Below are 13,833 nucleotides of genomic sequence, written 5' to 3'. Positions count from 1 at the left end.
TCAAATGGAATTGGACTCTCGTCATACTGGATGCTTTACTAACACATAATAAAATTATGGTCCCTGATCCAGAGACCTTTCATGGTAACTTTAGAAACAGAGACCACAAATGAATCTCCTTAACAGATGGCAGCAATCAGAGCAATGTATGACAGGCAGATCTACAGCGCTAAGAAAAACTGTGGGTAGTCTTTAAGTGGAAGTATGCAAAAAAGGCTCCTTACCTTCGATACAGGCCGCAACGACAAATCATGGCCTGTAATGCTCCTCCTGTGTATTCCACAGACCACTGTTGTGCCCAGAATGGAGACAGGTAAAGGTGAAATAGGCCAAAGCACAAGGACAGTGCTGCCTGCACAAAAACACAGAACAGCAAGCACAAGTAAATTTTACTCTGCCTGTTACACCTGCAGGTAAATTAGGCACAGTGGCACCTCACTCTCAGTGTGAAACAATCTTTCACACTTAGACCCAACTCCCTTTCCTTTCCCCCAGTTTCCAGGCTTGTTTTCATCAAACATTCACGCAGTTCACTAGCAAACAAATAGAAGATACACTGGACCTTCAGACAAACCAATATACAACCTAAAGAAGAGCTGAGCTCTAGCCACACACCTACTGAGGACCATGACTGACGGATACCGCAGTCCCAGTGGATTCACTTCCTGGGACGACAACAACTCTCTCATCTGTCTTGGGTCAATGTCTTTGACTTTTTTCTTTGATGTCTGTGCCAGATAATTCGACAAGAAGTTGCAGTGCTCTCAGTACATGTTCTCTGGCATGCTTATATGCCTGCACACTGGCATACATTAATACAAATGAGTTTACATTGTATTTCAGTTAATAGGATTTAAATGTGACCATGCAAAAAATCTGCACCACAACTAATATGAATATATACAGTTTTCAGAGCTTATTTTCTTTGTGTTTACAGTCCTGTATCCTAGGTATCTTTGTGGTCTGGTGGAGAAGGGCAAAATTCAACTTTTAACCTTTTCTTTATTAATTTTACTTAACAGTTCCACAGACAGGAGAGATGATCTTATCTGGAATGTCAGTAATTTATTGCCTTCCCACTCTGATTTTGCCTACTGCAAGGAGAAAAGCTATAAAGCAATACATAATACCAGACTTCCACCTGTACCTCAGGGCAAATGAGGACATCCTCCCCTCGTCCTCATCCTTGTCCTCCTCTCCAAAGCCCACAGCAGCATCTTCTTGTTTTACAGGCAAGCAAGCACACATCTCTTGTGCCTTGCAATCCAATTACTTTCCTTTTTTTTTTTCCAGTCCAATGAACACTTCATCATGACCATTTATGTGGTCACCTAACAGAAGTTTCAACATCCAAGTGAATTGACTACAAGTTTCAGCACAATACCCTCAATAGAGCATTAGTTTCTTCATTCTGAACTTCCATGTTTGAAGGCTGTTTCAGACCAACGCTGTCATACAGCTGAGCTCTTAGACAACAAGTCTCCCTCCCAACAAAAACTGCCGCTATAATTAGTGCCACTCCTTCTGGCAGTTAAAGAATCAGAAGAATAAGAGGTGGCAAAGCCTAGCATATCACCTAGTGTACTCCTCTGCAAGTCCTTGATTTTTCTGTACATTTCTTCCATGCAATTTGACAAGACTTGTTAAAAATGCCCAAAGCAATTAAGTTTTGACGTCTTCCATTGGGAGACAATTCCGGGTTGTAACAGATTTCACTGTCTGGACGAGTTCCCTAATATTCAATCTAAATTTCTCTTCTTAATAATTTCCTCTCATTATTTCCTTCTTCAGACCCATTGTCAAACCCTTCCTCTTCATCCATTGCTACATCCTTCAGGTAGATAAGATAAAAGCATTATCTCCTATTTTTTCCTAATTTAACTGCCACATTTTCTGCGTCATTTTATACCTCTTGGTGACAGAGCCAAGGAATGCATTTCGCTTAAATTTAAACCCCTGTGCCACCTTCACAAAAGACACATTAGCACATTTAACGGGGATGACTTGCACTGTTGTTGTGTACTTATGTTGCCAGTCTGTAAGTCAATGTGAACAGAGTAATTTACCTAGATAGTTGTAAAGAAATTCCTTCAAATGACAGAAATATTTACTTCTAAACACTTTTCTGAAACGGTATGAGTCAGATCATAATGGGGCAAACTGCAAATTTCATCTTTTTGCAGAGTATAGAAATTATATGGGAGAGTAGGGCAAAACCATAGTTGCAGAGCTATAGCAGTGTGGAAGCTAACTCCAGCTTTCATGCTCACCTGATTTGCCTTTTGTACATTACATATGTTCATTCAGCATCTGCTTAATTTGTATAAATACATAACACTCATGATAGTACTTCTTTAATCATTTTCAGTACTCAATGTAAAAAACACCTAGCCAAAAATTATAGCTTAAATTTTTAGTACTTGATAAAAGACCTCTAGATACAGAATGTTCACTTACTTCCTTTTCTAAAGGGAAAAAAAAAAAAAAAAAAAAAAGTAGATGAGGGCATTTGCATTCTGAATTCAATAAACAGCAGAAGGTCAGCTATATGGCTAGAAAATAAATTCTTGATCATGCCCTTAATGACAGAAGAAAACATATTAGTGTATTTGGAAAGTGATTGCTGGAAGATCTGATAATTTTGATTTGGTCAGCTATCATTCGTGAACTGTTTGGTATCAGAAACAAGTTAAAACACTCCAGACCAGATAAAAATTTTGCTAGATTGCTGAGGACATAATCAATGTAAGTAGATAACAAATATGACACATGATCTCAATAACTATGCTCCTGTGACTATAATGGAGCAAGGTCTTATATACAACACCAAAAAAATGACTGCCAGAATGTCAGAAAAAGCAGAAAAAGGATGCAGGTGGCCTGCCGTAGTGTAAGATGGTAAAATAACAGCAGGTGCAGGTGATGCAAAGCAGACAGAGATTAAGGGGCAAAGAGAACTCTGGTCACACGAAACGGACTGTCCCCACCAGCTTAAGGAATATTTTTAGCCACCGAGAGCAGTTTAGACCATAGTCACAGTCACAGCTGAGTTGAGCAGAAGTTATCCCAAAGGCTTCCCAGATTTGCCAGAATATTGTGGTACCCATTGCCATGTTTTTCAAGCTTGATGATCTCGCTTATCTTGATGATCTTAACAGGTTGTCCAGGGAGGTGATGGAATCACTGTCCTTAGGGATGTTTAAGGAAAGGCTGAACGTGCTGTTTAGGGACATGGTATAATTGGTGACACTGGCGGTAGGGGGGATGGTTGGACCAGATGATCTTGGAGGTCTTTTCCAACCTTAATGATTCTGTGATTTCATGATTTTGTGATTTTATGATTCTGTGATTCTATGACTGATGGTGGTGTTTAGCCATTCATTTTCACAGTCCGCCATGACCACCACCACAAAATTCTTCTTTTAAGAGACGGTTAAACCCCATAATATATTTGAATATTACATAGTGGTACAAGTGATAACACAATCTCTGTATCTTTTCTTCCCACCTGCAGTACAAATGCAAGGGGTCAGGCACAATCCTGCTTTTAAAGTGTAAAAAATGCAGTGACGATACTAGGACATTGAATTGGGTTATATTGTGTTACATAGTATGAATAAAGTTTGATTCTCAGAAATGCTGCAGTAAGTTCAAGTTCAGAAAATAAACTAATTAAGGATTTCAAAAATACGCAATAAAAAGTACACGTTATTTTTAACTCTTGTTCATCAGCCCTACTGAGGTTATCAGGACATATATTCTGGCACAGAAAGCATTACATCTCAAATGTCTATTGTGTTAAAACAGTGCAGCTTATGCTATCACACTTATACATGTCTGTAATATTCTGCTCCAGGGGTAGCTGTATTCACATTCTCCTTTCTCCACATGGAGTGATAAATCAGCTTTCACTGCATAATGGCATATGGCCAACTGTAAAAGCACTGCCCCCTCCCTCATAACCTAGTAAATGTGATTTTTGCCACGAATAATAAAAGGCCACAGGTTTTGTATTGATTTGACAGTGTGGGGTCTCTGCAGTTGTCCAGGACTGCCTTGGCCTTGTCTGGCTTTAACAGCTTTTAGCAGTTGTCTACTGGTTCAAGTGATTATTACATAATCTGTGTTATCTTAAATTCTGCAAATACAGTAATACTGTTTGGCAAAGGCCTGACAAACCCAGGTTGCCACTTCATAAGAAACAATACCCCTTTTATGCTAGTTGATGCTAGAGTGTGATTTTCAAACTTGAGTGGGAAACCAGTGATAAGAAAGCAAACTATGATGAAAATTGTATAAAAAATAAACCCAAGTAGACTCTAGACCAAGGAGGTCTCCACAACACTTGTCATACATCTCCTGGTGAAGACCTCGACAAGTCCCTGACTTGCCACAGCCCACTGCTGCTCTGCTGGAGCCAGGCAGAAAATGTTGACTGTAGGATTCAGAGCAACACTGGTACGGTGAGCACAACATTAGGAAACAGGGGTAGACAGAAGTGAGGTCTTTGCATAACAATTTAACTGAATTATTAATGAGGTTTTCTGTATTCATTTGATAATTTGTAAAACATTAGACCATTAATTGTACTTTGAATAGATTCTTTGTTTCATATGTATGGTTCATGCCCCTTTTAAGGTTGTTCCCATGACTCTTTTATATTTTATATATATAACCTATTATCTTTTTCCTAATTTTGATTGTGAAAAATTTACCTGTCTCATAAAACCTTTGCATCACTCACTTCTCAAAAAAAAAGTGTAAAGTTGTCTTTATGATGAGAGCAAGAACTACATGCAAAACTTCATACAATTTGCACTACTGTGTTGTCGTACTGTAAGACTTCTAGTGCACCATGTTTCTAGTAATGAAATAATTACATTGCATGGCTATACACATAACAAATACTGTTTGATTTATAAGGAAAGAGCTGGAATTAAACTTGCAGGTTTTTCTAAATGAACATTTTAGAGATTATTAAACTTGACTCCAGTGAGGTATGGCCCCTTGCTAGAGCTGTAATATCTCAGGAAAGCTTCTCGGCAAGCAAAGTCATTCCTCATGCGTGTAGCATGATCTTAATCACAGCTAATGGATAAATTAAAAATGTCAAACTTCAGGCAGCAAGGTAAGTGAATACACTGGAAAAGAGTAACAACAAAGAACAGCAGGAGCTGAAAAATACGTTTCCGTATCATATTAGAGATTTTCCTGCTCTCTCAGTTTTTCTGCTTTACTCTTTCTGAATCAACCTGCATGTGGCTTGTTCAGCAGATAGATAGCAAGCTGTTAGAAGCAAGCTGAGCTGGCTTTTAACTACATAATGGTGTACAGGCAAGGAAAGTCACTGTGAACCTGGGAGCGCCTCATAATTATACCATTCACTGAACAGTTCGCTTAAACATTGTCAATTTAATGTAAGGAACATCTGAGCCTAGGTGGAAATAAATAGGAATAGGTCAAGATACATTATGCTCTATCTGTAGAAATTTGAAGCGCTGTAGCTGCTTGCACACCTTTCTTTTCTTATGTCATTTCAGAAATCAAAAGAACGTAAAATAAATGAGAGAGATGCCCTGGCAAAGTACTTGTAAAGAACTCCTGCATTCACCTGTACATCAGGACTAGAATTGCTCCTGGACCAACTTGCAGGGAAAATTTTCTCAATAGATCTGGTCAATGTAAGGAACACCAGAATAATGCAGGCTGGCCAGAACCAGGTCACCTAGAGCAACCCCCTGCCCAAACCAGGGTTAATTTCCAAGGTAGCACAGGTCACTCAGGACCTTCTCTAGTTGAATATGGAAACTCTCTAAAGCTGTAAATCCCACAGCATCTCTGGACAACCTTTTTCAGTGCTGAACCACTCTCATGGTAAATTTTCTTTTTCCTTAATCTAAAATCAGAATTTCCTTTGTTTCCACTTAAGACTCCTCTTTCTTTGTGGTACACCTCTGAGAGGTGTCTAGCTGTCTTCCCCCATCACCCTCTTTAGCTTTTCTCATTTATAATGTGATCTCCTAGCCGTCTTTTGCTTTTATGTACATTATATTACATTACTGGTTCATCAACATCTCTCATAGTGGAAGCACTTTTCCAAATGTGTTATCACCAATGCCAAGCGGAGAAGAATAATCACTTCTCTCAGTCTACAGACCCCCATGCCACTATCTCCCAAGCAGGTCTGGATGATAACACCTACTTTATCAGTTATTCTGAATGCTCTAGAGCAATTCCTAGAACCGCAAATATGTTCACATAGCTCAGCTGTAAGAATCACTGCTGCCAAAAGGGATGCTTATGATTGTTTTTGTCTGTTACCTCAAAATCACTTTTAACACTAACAAGATGAAAACATGAGTTAAAGCAAGTAACCTTTTATAAAATGTAAAAAAAAAAAAAAAGACAAAGGTTCATAGAGATACAGATATGCAAATAAACCCTGGAAATTAATTGAAGACAATGTGCAAGCTGAGCCAAGTTTATGTCATCTCATATGTATATAAGTGCCTCATAGTACCAGGCCAAAGACCGAGTCCTACATTTGTGCATTGTTTTCATGGGGAAGGGTCTGCCATGAAAGGGACATGTTTTCCTCTGGAATCCAGATCTAGCCGTATGAGTTACTCAGTTCCAATTTTTTTCCTCCTTTCCCTTCCCTGGCTTTTACCACATTTAAAAGAAGTCATACAGAAACACCAGCCATCCTGGCAGATGTCATCACCTCCTCCTCTAGCTTAGATGGCATTTTTACAAATAAACTGCCTTAATACAGATGTGGCTCACTACAAGCTCAGGTGCCATCCTAGGAGGTGAAATGCACCTCTCTAAACCACATCTATTTATGCTTTTCTAGCCAATGTATTGGGAACTGCATGGTGAGGAAGGCAGAGAATTAATGTTAATATAGCACAAATGTTAACTGCTAAACTGAAGAGCCATGGTAACATAAACTGTCTAAGGATCTATCCCAAGCACACAAAGTCAAGTCTTATCTATTGCTTAGAAGCTGATGAAAATAAAGAATTGATTACTATTAATGCTCCTTCAGCTCAGAAGAAAGTGTTTATCAGAGAAAAAGATTCATAAACAACTGTGCATGCATTTTATGCATTTAAAGAAGAAAAGGTTAAGCAATTTTAAAACAGTCTGTTTGCATAATATATGTCTGCTTAAGCAACCAAAACAATTTCATACAATTGCTACCCTTTCCTAAAATGATTTCTCCTGCAGACTTCTCAATATCTGCAGACTAAGTTACTTAGTTTTATTTCCCAAACCTCATAAACATTGACTAGCCATCCATGAGGCTCCAAACACTTTGTAGTTCAGCAAAGATGAGGAAACAGCATTCAATGACATGATTAATGCCAGCTGAGCTGATAGCAGACCTGACAGGCTTAAAATGACCGTCTTGTAAAGGAGATGTTTCAAGCAATGGTAGACAAATGGGCTTTACTGGATTATTCACATTTTAAAGGCATTCAGTGTCAGGAAAGGCAATGTACTATGTGTGGTGAAATTGTAAACAGGCATAAGAAATAATGCATTCAATTTCCCTTATCCTATTTTCTACTTGGCGCAGTGTTGTTGCCTCTAAGACTGGAATACAAACATCTATGCATGACCCCACACACTCAGGGATTGCATTAAATGCTAAGACGCTAAGACAGTTGGAATTAATTGGTACTGGACTTTTCTTTAAGCTCCTTGAGCAGCTCAATTCACAGGAGACTTAAAAGATTGTGTCTTGTTCCACCCTCCATGTTATTAAAGAATGGTGGGGATGGCTTAAAAGAAACAGGGGAGAGAGGATATCTCTAGATATCCCTAGACACTTATTTCCTTTCTCTCTGTTTCTGTCTCTCTTTTTTTTTTTCTTTTAGTAACAGATCTTTATTTTATGATGGCTACTAAAATATCACAAAGAAAAGGCTAGTATTTCACTTCCATGGTCCCACATTGGGTTCTAAAGAAGTCTACAGAATCATTCATAATGCAAAGGGGAGTTGGCCTTTTTAGATTCTAGATTTTCAGCATTCAAAATCTCTAGTCTGGCTACCTAACTTAAACAGTTGGATTACCAGAGTTTTGCAGTGCTATTCTTGGAGGAACAGGGGAACTCTGGAGAACTTTCAGAAATGTTGGAAAAACAAAGCATATCTAGCAATATTGTCTGTAAATGTGAATAACAACATGGGGAAAAAATCTACACCATATTCTACATTAGGAAATACATTTTAAGAAGAGAGAGGGTAAATTCTTTAGCATACTTTTTAGGAAGCCACAGCTTCTAGTAGCCCACATTTAATACCCTTCATCCACCCCAATCCCCCCCTTTCAAAATAGCATCACACAACTGTTAGTCATTGAATTTTAAGGATGATTTTTTTCAGAAAAAATGAGCTATTTTCACATATAAGCTAAAAGTACAGTATCTAACCAACTTTGCATCATGTATGAATTCTCAAGGTCAAGGTAGATGTGCAAGAAATACCTAGTCAATTGAGTCATTTGCCCTCTGACATTCATCATTTGAAGTATTTCATCAACAGAATAAGTTTGATTTTTTTGTTAGCATTTTTGTTCTTGGACCTGATTTTGACAGTAAAGACACAAGAAGTTCTTGAAAAATTAGATTATCAGCAAGAAAGGCAAAAATGTAAGAAAAGTTCTGAACAATCTAATACTTTCCTGACAAGAATGTTTCCATATCCTAAACTTGATTTAATTCATGTGGAGCACTTTCCCTATTATTCACGGTTTCCTGTAGAAACTATTTTTTCCTTTAAGCATTTGTCTTTCTACTAGACTACAATAAAGTGTGCCACATGCTTTCTCCTTATGGAATATTAGAATAGATAGTTTTATTGTCTCCTGTATGTTCATCTCATGCAAACAATTTAAATTGCTTTCTCAGAAAATACATGAGTATGTTCAGTATCTGTAAGAGAAGAAGTTTGCAGCCATTAAATCGAAGTACTATAGATATGAATTCCTAGCAGCACAATGAAATTCATGGACTTCAAGAATCTGTACTTTGGATAATAGGGATGTTATCTTGCTTGTAAGGTGTGTTGCCCTGGCAAGAAACAAGTTATTATATAGATGACAAAAGAATAAGGACCTGGTGTCTGATTTTTGGCACCCATATATAACATAAGACTTTTAGACTCAGAAATGAACATTTCTGGAGAATTATATATATCCAAACCCATTTGTGTTAAGCAACCACATGTTAACACAATATCTCATAGTTTGTTGTAAGTATAAGTTATCTTTAAATGTCATTAAATGAGCACACAGAATGAAATAGTGTAGCCAACCTTAGCTAACATCATGATACCACTTCAGATGGAGAATTGCATGTCTGAGGGCATCATCATTCAGTGAATGTTATAATGTGTGTGGCATTTTGTAGGAGAGGTCTGACATTGCAAGAAGCCTTCAACAATGTGTTTGCCAATAGTCAAACTCTGAAGAGAAAACCTTAAACAGCTCATAAGTCACATGCTGTTCATAAGCCTGGATGATCCTCAAATCAAGAGATCAAGGTCATTTATTTATTAAATGTAAGGTCTACCAAAAAAAAGACATACTCTTCCCAACTCCAAGTAGGTGAACAGAAGGAACTGCTAAGCTCTAACTGTGCCACTCAAACTGTTTAGGAATGCCTTTTTAGCAACCCCTTCTAAAGCATACCTTATACACTGAAGCAATATATCACAGCTATACTGTCAAGCAGGTAAGAGGGCATCCCTGGACAAGCTAGGTAACTGGGCCCATGTGAACCGCATGAGGTTCAACAAGTCCAAGTGCAAGGTGCTGCACCTAGGTCAGGGCAATCCCAGACATGAGTACAGACTGCAAAGAAGAACTCATTGAGAGCAGCCCTGCAGAGAAGGACATGAGGGTTCTGGTGGGCAAAAGGCTCAGCATGAGCCGGCAGTGTGCACTTGTAGCCCAGAAGGCCAACTGCACCCTGGGCTGCATCAACAGGTCGAGGGAGGTGATTGTTCCCCTCTGCTCTGCCCTTGCAAGGCCCCATTTGGAGCACTGCATCCAGGTCTGGGGCTCCCAGCACAAGAACGATGTTGATCTTTAGAACATGTGCAGAGGAGGGCCACAAAGTTGATCAGAAGGCTGGAGCACCTCTCCCATGAAGAAAGGCTGAGAGAGCAGGGGCTGTTCAGCCTGAAGAAGAGAAGGCTGTGGGGAGACCTCACTGCAGCCTTTCGGTACTTGAAGGGGGCTTATAAAAAGGATGGAGAGCAACTTTTTACTCATGAAGATAATAGGACAAGGGGTTTTAAAGTAAAAGAGGGGAGATTTTTAAATCAACATCCCCTCTAATTCAGATCTAGATCCTTGTCTGAAATCTAATAAAGATGAATTCAGTTTTCAGTGTCAGTCTATGTACTATGCTTTCTCTTGAACATCCTACTTTAAAAAAGCAAGCTTATAAGACTTCATCAACTAGATGAGAGAGACCCTCCATGGCATAAAACTAATGATCACTCAGCAGGAGCATCCAGAGATACCTTACATGCCAGCTTCAGCTCAAATACACAGTTTTACCACTGTTTATGTCTCCAAGTTCTTTACCATATTCCCAAAGTTTTCTTCTTAGGATTTATGAGGGTCTGTCAAACTGTCAACAGATCCTTCCTCATCTCTACTGTGTGTCATTGAATTCCTGCTAGCAGCGATCTTTAAAGGCACATATTGTTATTCCTTCCCATTCAGACTACTTTTAAAGCTCCATATATTAAATGTACCAAGAGATAACTGTGAATTCTGATTCTCATTTGTCAGCATATTACAGTAAGGAAAAGAAAAAAAAAAAAAAAGACCAATGCGTTAAGGAGGGAAAGGGAAAGAGGAGCTGGGGTGCATCATGGGAGGACCAATAAATTATGATACTTTGTCAGAATGAAGTAGATTCAGATTCAAGCAGAGGAAAAAAAAATGCTGCCTATTCAGGGGGGTAGTTTTGCATCTTCCAGCTTTTGACAGGTTCTAGAATCCACTTTCTAAAACTTTCTCCTCTTTATTTTTCTAAAAATAAGGCAGCTATATAAAACTACTTATCATGAATGTCAGTAAGTTTGAGAATCTTTCCAGCCCTCCTCTGTTTTTTATTCCGTGTGCTTTTAGCAGCACACGGGACAGTGTTGCTAACATGGGAGCATGTTAAGAATATGGACTCACTGGCACTCGTTTACAAAAAAGCAAACACGGAGGCTTTCTCATCCAGAAAATGCTGCAGCTGCTACCAGCACTGTGGTAACTTCTAACAGCAACAGCAATGACTGCAGTATGTAATGTCAGCTCAAGATGAGAAGCTGTAACACTGAAAAGAAATTTTTTGTATACGAATCCCTCTGTACTCCTGACAGCCCTGCCCTGACTTTGCAGCAATGAGAGCACCAAGCATCCCAGTCATGACACCAACTACATTTTGTCAAGGCAGTAGAAAGAGAGAGAAACAAGAAGGAATGATCTGTGCAGAGCCCACATCTGCTGCAGCACAAGCGTAAGGTAAATTAAAAGTCCCCTTGCCTTCTGCAAAGCATAGCCTAAACTATTTTGACCTATCCCCAACATCATGTCAAGAGCATTTATAACCTCACCTTTCTTTCAGTATCTGTCAATGCTGACTTTACATTTTTATCATCTGTGCTCTATCACCCCTTGAGAATTTGACATTTTATTCAAATATTTTTTCATTGAACTTTAAAAGAAAAATAGCTGTTTCAAAGCACTAAGAAGTATTTGTAAATTTTGATTTGTATTTGCCAAATTCTTTTAATCCATGGGGGAAAAAAAAGAAAAAAAAAAAAAGACAAATGAGAGATGGAGGGAAGGAAAAAAAGCTGTGGGGTTGGGGAGAATAAATACTTGTAATGTTTGTCCAGGATGAAGTGGATTCAGACTGAAATCTTCTTTTCAGCTGATGAGCTGATGGTGTTTGAGCCCAAACACCAGCTCCTACAGGACTGCCAGAACTACCACAAAGTGTGGTACCTGTATCTACTGGAGCAAGGAATGCAAAAAGATGTTACATTTCCCAAGCAAACGCCTTGTCACCAGGCTATGTGATGTCTTTCGCTATTGGAGTCAGCATTTGAATTAGAAAAAAATAAAACTTTCAAAATTATTATTTAAAGAGAAAAGGAAATTGGTAGAAATAAAAATAATTTAAGCATGTCCTACTGTCCAGATCAATGTCACACAGCCCTTGATGAAGCCTTGACCTTTTGAATCATCGCTGCCCAACTCCGATTCTATTAAACTAAGTAATCAGAAAAGACAATAGATCAAGAGTTTTAAAGCTCCACAGCTGGTCTTTATTTCTTAGCACAGGCCTCATGGCTTTGCAAAACAGTTCTGTGAGCTCACCTTGGACAATTTATCAAGTTTAATGTAACTGATATAGTCTTTAACTTTACCGTGTAACTAGCAAAAACAGTACAACAGTGTGACCTCAATGGCTTTCTGGTCCTTCTAATTTACAGAAAGAACTCCAGAGACCCTTAGAGCAGAGAATGGTAGAATGGAGGAACATTTCTTTCAGACATACTCCGCATCACCACGGATTATTACGTCTGAGACACCCGACTGTACAGGGTCACTGTCTTCATCTGTTGTTTTATAAGAAAGTCAGCCCCAAGGTGACAAAAGCAACAACCCATTTCAAAATGAGACATAGCCAGAAAATAAATAAATAAATAAAATTGGAAAATCAGAATCCAGTAAGTTTTTAGAAGCCACAGGAACAAATATAATGCTGTCTAGGTGCTGCTTAACACGTTTCAAAGTCCTTTACAGAGCAGTTTTCTGTGTTTTCCTCATCTGTTTCAAAACATATTTAGCAGTGTCACAGAGTTCAACAGTTTGTGAAAGTGGTTTTACTGGTGGAAAAATGGAGCTTGGAGAGAGATAGTGGCCTACCCAGTTTTATCAGGTATAGCTAGTGACAGAGCTAAGAGCATATCTAACACACCCTGCATTTCTGCCCAGTGTTCTGGCTGCCATACTTAAATTGATGTCAGTAAAAATGATATGAAATAATGGAAAAGGCAAGCCTTATTACCTTTGTAATAATCTCCAGTCCATGGGAAGGAGGGGGCTTGCTGAATCTTCTAATCTCATTGTTCTATTAACATCCTTAGCACCCCCATAACACATTCAGCTGCTAATGGAAGTTAACACTGCTAGCAAAACTAACAAATTATGAAAAATATGAAAATTTAACAATTTCACCAAATATTCCAAAGGGAAACAGTGGCAGAAACAATGAATTCTGCAGAGGGAACTAATTTATGGTCTCTAAGGATTATGTTTACAATATGATATATTTATTTAGAGCTGTAATACTCTAAATACATCTACAGATGCAGCCAGGACATATTTCTTCAAATATTTATGTATCTCTGGGTGCCTTACAAATCTGGGCATCCTTGGATTTAAGTCCCCCCATACATCTATAATAAGTACTAGCTAACATACAACATGCAGTGTTAACACAGACTGCAAAACCCAGCTAAGAAGCACAGTAAATCCCTGGAAAGTTAGTACATGCACAGCCATCTTCTCTGCAGGACAGACTGGAATCAGGAGACTTGATTTAAGCCCATGTAGCAATACCTACCCCACACTGTAATCACAAACTAGGTAGCCTGCTACACCCACACTTCTGCTGTAAAAACACACACACCTTCTCTAAGATGAGGCAAACTAGTTTATGTGAAGACCCAAAGGATCCAAGTATTTGCACAATGAACATATCTGCACTGAGATTTCCACATGCTACAAAGGATGAAATACATG

General features: G+C 38.6%; 1 protein-coding gene across 1 annotated transcript in view; it reads right to left on the bottom strand.

The window, feature by feature from the left end:
- The window catches only part of LOC308191832 (uncharacterized protein), a 563,294-nt gene that overhangs the window by 100,411 nt on the left and 449,050 nt on the right, over window positions 1-13,833 (bottom strand). The window contains exon 21 of the mRNA XM_080584694.1: window positions 225-352. Coding sequence (XP_080440820.1) covers window positions 225-352 — 128 coding nt within the window. The remainder of the gene's footprint in view (window positions 1-224; window positions 353-13,833) is intronic.

The sequence above is a fragment of the Anser brachyrhynchus genome (assembly GCF_964034855.1).
Source record: "Anser brachyrhynchus genome assembly, chromosome: 3".
In the NCBI taxonomy this organism is placed as follows: Eukaryota; Metazoa; Chordata; class Aves; order Anseriformes; family Anatidae; genus Anser; species Anser brachyrhynchus.
This window is presented reverse-complemented; position numbering and strand designations above follow the sequence as displayed.